The sequence below is a fragment of the Cyclopterus lumpus genome, chromosome 13 (genome assembly GCF_009769545.1).
Source record: "Cyclopterus lumpus isolate fCycLum1 chromosome 13, fCycLum1.pri, whole genome shotgun sequence".
Lineage (NCBI taxonomy): Eukaryota > Metazoa > Chordata > Actinopteri > Perciformes > Cyclopteridae > Cyclopterus > Cyclopterus lumpus.
Window position 1 is genome coordinate 20,682,789 of NC_046978.1, and position 5,000 is coordinate 20,687,788.

The window sequence follows — 5,000 nt, forward strand, 5'->3', positions numbered from 1 at the left end:
ACCACCAACTGAGGACCACGGTCTACAAACCAATAAAAACTTAATGATTTCCTTCTTTAATGTCACACTAAAAATGTCAGCTGATTCATTTAAGAACAATAAACAATAAAGAATAACCTTGGTCCCCTGGTTGTATAGAAGTCTATACTTCATGTGTTAAAGCTGCATTCTCTTTCCTGACCACCAGGGGGCGACTCCTCTGGTTGTATAGAAGTCTATGCTTCATGTGTTAAAGCTGCATTCTCTCTACTGACCACCAGGGGGCGACTCCTCTGGTTGTATAGAAGTCTATGCTTCATGTGTTAAAGCTGCATTCTCTCTCCTGACCACCAGGGGGCGACTCCTCTGGTTGTATAGAAGTCTATGCTTCATGTGTTTAAGCTGCATTCTCTCTCCTGACCACCAGGGGGCGACTCCTCTGGTTGTATAGAAGTCTATGCTTCATGTGTTAAAGCTGCATTCTCTCTCCTGACCACCAGGGGGTGACTCCTCTGGTTGTATAGAAGTCTATGCTTCATGTGTTTAAGCTGCATTCTCTCTCCTGACCACCAGGGGGCGACTCCTCTGGTTGTATAGAAGTCTATGCTTCATGTGTTAAAGCTGCATTCTCTCTCCTGACCACCAGGGGACGACTCCTCTGGTTGTATAGAAGTATATGGTATACTGTATATGTACCTGTTGTTCCTGTCGTATATATGTAGCTCTTGTAAATAAGTACCTGTTGTAGATGTTGTGCAGCCAGTCCAGCAGGGAGTAGATGTCCGTGGTCTCCAGCTGGTGGTCGGTGATGGCCTGCAGGCGGCTGGCAGTTGCCTGGTGGTAGCTCTGCACGTACACCTGAGAGGTCAAAGGTTAACATGTGTCTTCAGAGTCAGGATGAGGTTCTTTGTTAAACAGGACCCCGGGTGTCCGCTGGGTCTCACCTGGAAGGGCTGGTACTCGTCGGGGTAGATGGAGACCACGTTCCTCTTGGCGGCCCCCAGGTCCTCCACCACCCGGGCCCGGAGCCGGTCCAGGTAGCCGACCAGCTCTCCGGCCGTGAACTCGGCCCTCTGAGGCAGAGAGCCGTCGGCGGCCTCTTCCACGGCCTCCCGCCACTGCTGCTTCAGGCGGCGGGGCCTCGGGCCCCCGGGGGCCTCGCCGAGGGCCCAGTCCTTATCGGCCTGCTCCTCCTGCTGCAGCACCTGAGCGGACAGGCGGACAGGTAAGGTCAGAACTTGGAGACGGCCGAACGCATCATCACAAACTGAAGCTGAAGAAACATCTTCATGGTGAGAAGATCATCTTTACGATGGTCCTCGAATGCATCATGTGAGGTGAACGCTTCCGTCACAAGAAGGAACCACAATTAAGCTTTAAATTGTGATATTTCATTAAAAAAGCTTTACATTCATTTAAAATAATCTGTTTACTTTAATCAGATTGTGTAAAAAAACATAACATTCTGAGCTCCTCAGTGAAAATATGACGTCATGATTGATGTGAGACCGACGGTCATGTGACCACAAACCAGAGAAACTTTGACTGCAGGACTCCATCCCTACCGGTCCTCACCTGCACCACCAGGCCTCCATCCCTACCGGTCCTCACCTGCACCAACAGGCCTCCATCCCTACCGGTCCTCACCTGCACCAACAGGCCTCCATCCCTACCGGTCCTCACCTGCACCACCAGGCCCAGGTTGGGCCCGGCCGTCGGGGAGCGCAGAGACTCCCTGACGACGGCCCACAGCTCCTTCTGCAGCTCCTCGTACAGCAGCTCCACGTCTTTGGCCTTCCTCCGCCCGCCGGCGGCGGCGGTGGCGTCCTCCGGCTGCGGCGCGGTGCCTCGTTCGTTGCACTCCTGCTCCAGTTCCAGGATGTGAGTGTCGGCCAACAGGAAGTCTCGCTTCTTCACCAGCTGCAGGATCTCCAGCACTAATGGAGAGGAACCCAACGTCTGGGGTGAATAGCTGGTTTACAGACGGCCATCTTTAGTTATTTAAAGGAACAGTGAGGGTGGAATTGGGTTTCACTTTCATTTACATGTTCTTGTTGAACAGACAAATAAATATAAAGTATACTCTTTAACAGTAATGAGCGAAGTTGCCATGTTGACGTGGGTGCGGTTGAAATAATAAAATATAAAACAAAATATAGCTTCATGTTACGAGCCTGAGAACGTCAACGTGTGACAAATATCTGTAATTACCTTTTGATTAGTTTACGTGTTCGGGTTTATCGTTACAGATATGATTCCAGAATAAAGTATTTTAATATTCTCCTCATTTCAAAATGTTATATTAGAGATAAAGTAATTTATTTTATATGACCTTTATTTAACCAGGTAAAATCAATTAAGAACCAATTCTCACTTACAATGATGAGCTGGCCAAGAGGCAGCAGCACAGTCCAGACACGGGACACAAACAGCACAGATACAATACAGTATGACAAACACATGAGAACATGGATTCAATTCAGTTTATTTTTTTATTTAAAATAAAAACAATATAGGTAAATAAACACTATGTACAACAAATAAAAGGCGGATTACTGGATGATGGAAGAGAGAGAGAAGTCAGGGCTGGTCAAACTATGACTTTAGTTTGACCATGTTTTGGGCAAAATGAAAGGTTATGACCAACAGGACAGACTTTTGGAACGATGAGCCGGATGAAGTGACCGGATCTTAAACAGCGATTGTTGTCAGAAATGTGCAGAAGATTTGAGAGGTAGCGAGGGGTCATTCCCAAATGGATTTGTAGACCATGAGCAGCCAATGCTGTAGCCGCCTGGTATGAAGGGAGGCCAATCCACCAATCTGTAAAGGTCACAGTGGAGGGTGGTGAAGGGTGCACATGTGGCAACACGGATTGCTGAGTGGGGGAGTGGGTCCAGTTTTCTGAGGGTGGTCTTTGATGCCATTTTATAAATGATATCGCCGTAGTCAAATAGAGGAAGGATGGTCATTTTCACAAGGGTGAATTTGGCAGAGTGTAGAGGAGGCCTTGTTTCAATACAGGAAACCCAGTCTAGCTTTGACTTTAGCCAGAAGGTTATTGATGTGTATGTTAAATTAGAGAGATGAGTCCAACCAGAAGCCAAGGTATTTGTAGGAGGTGACAAAGTCCAGCTCCGAGCCATCAGCACTGTAGATCTTGGGAGGGCTGGGGATGAGGAGGTTTTTCCGGTCAAACAGCATATATTTGGTCTTTTTGGAGTTGAGGAGCAGGTGGAGGTTGTTGAAAGACTGTTGGATGGAGGTGAGGCTTTGTTGAAGGGTGGACACAGCAGCGTGGAGTGAAGGACCAGCTGAATATATGATGGTGTCATCAGCATACCGATGAATCCTGGAATTTACAGCAGCTTGGGCTACATCGTTAATATAAATGGAAAACACAATAGGGCCTAAGATGGAGCCTTGAGGCACACCTTTAGAGATGGTAAGAGGTTCAGACATGATGTTTTCAGTCTTCACCCGCTGGACACGACCAGCCAGGTAGTTCGCAAACCAGTTGCAACATCTACTGGACAAGCCAATACTGGTAAGTCTTTGCAGGAGAATGTTATGGTTGACGGAGTCAAAAGCCTTGGCTAGGTCTATAAAGGCAGCTACACAAGACTGTTTGTTGTCCATGGCGGTGATGACATCATCAAGGACCTTCAGTGTAGCGGTGGTACATCCGTGGCCTTTCCTAAACCCAGACTGCAGGTCAAACAAAATATGATATAAGTCAATGAAGTGAATTAGTTGTTTATGTACCAGTTTCTCTATGAGTTAGGCCAAACAGGGCAAGATGCCCTTAACGCTGGGTGATGAGGTGTTTGATGAATCTGTTTCAGGGGCAGAAGCACCAAAGAAATTAGATGATTTCACGAAATGTTGGTTGAAGTGTGTGGCCATGCGTTGTTTATCAGTAACAACAATGTCACCAAAAATCAAAGAAGTGGGTAGATGTGGAGAAGCAAGTTTGTTTCCCATTGATTTGACTGTTTTCCAAAATGTCAGAGCCGCTGGCTGAGAATTCTTCTTTGAAATGACTGATTTCAGCTTTCCTGATGGTCTGTGTTCTTTTGTTCCTGCATTGTCTGAAGGCCAGCCAGTCGGCAGCAGACTGAGAAGACCTCGCTCTCCGCCATGAGGTGTTTTTTCAGAGCTGCCAAATCGTGACTAAACCAGGGGCTGTAGCGAGTCTTCATCCGGAATCGTTTCAATGGGGCGTGTTTCTTAGATTAGGCTAAAGGTGTTTTTGAACTAAAACCAGGCATCTTCCACTGAGGGGATAAGATTGATTCTTTCCAAGACGCAGCTGCAACATCTTGCAGGAAGGCCTGATTGTCAAAGTTCTTCAGTGAGCGCTTGGTCACAATCACCGGCGATCGCATGCGATGGCACAGTGGTCACTCAAGTCTTGACTGAAGACTCCAGATCGGTAGTTTGATGGAGTGTTATTTATAAATGTCTTGAATGTGAAAAGGACCTACAATATAAAGTATAAAAAAGGAAGACGCTTGATTTCTTCATTGATGACAATGATGAAGAACTTAGTACCGCAGGGTGTTGGTGAGAACCTGTCAGTCTAGCCTGAGGGCCAAACCACCCATAGCAGGGTATTGGTGAGAACCTGTCAGTCTAGCCTGAGGGCCAAACCACCCATAGCAGGGTATTGGTGAGAACCTGTCAGTCTAGCCTGAGGGCCAAACCACCCATAGCAGGGTGTTGGTGAGAACCTGTCAGTATAGCCTAAGGGACAAACCACCCATAGCAGGGTGTTGGTGAGAACCTGTCAGTCTAGCCTGAGGGCCAAACCACCCATAGCAGGGTGTTGGTGAGAACCTGTCAGTCTAGCCTGAGGGCCAAACCACCCTATCTTTACTGTAACAGAGTATCTTTACAGTGTAGTATTAGTACTTTTACTGTAACAGAGTATCAGTATTAATACTTTTACTGTAATAAAGTATCAGTATTAGTACTTTTACTGTAACAGAGTATCAGTATTAGTACTTTTACTGTAACAG

General features: G+C 46.9%; 1 protein-coding gene across 5 annotated transcripts in view; it reads right to left on the bottom strand.

Moving 5' to 3' along the window:
- LOC117741294 (tumor necrosis factor alpha-induced protein 2-like) overlaps positions 1 to 5,000 on the bottom strand; it is a 52,783-nt gene that overhangs the window by 13,535 nt on the left and 34,248 nt on the right. For all 5 annotated transcript variants that reach the window (XM_034548243.1, XM_034548246.1, XM_034548244.1 and 2 more), the window contains exons 4-6: positions 1,663 to 1,916; positions 924 to 1,184; positions 719 to 837 (exon numbers count right to left, since the gene is read on the bottom strand). In XM_034548243.1, coding sequence (XP_034404134.1) covers positions 719 to 837; positions 924 to 1,184; positions 1,663 to 1,916 — 634 coding nt within the window. The remainder of the gene's footprint in view (positions 1 to 718; positions 838 to 923; positions 1,185 to 1,662; positions 1,917 to 5,000) is intronic.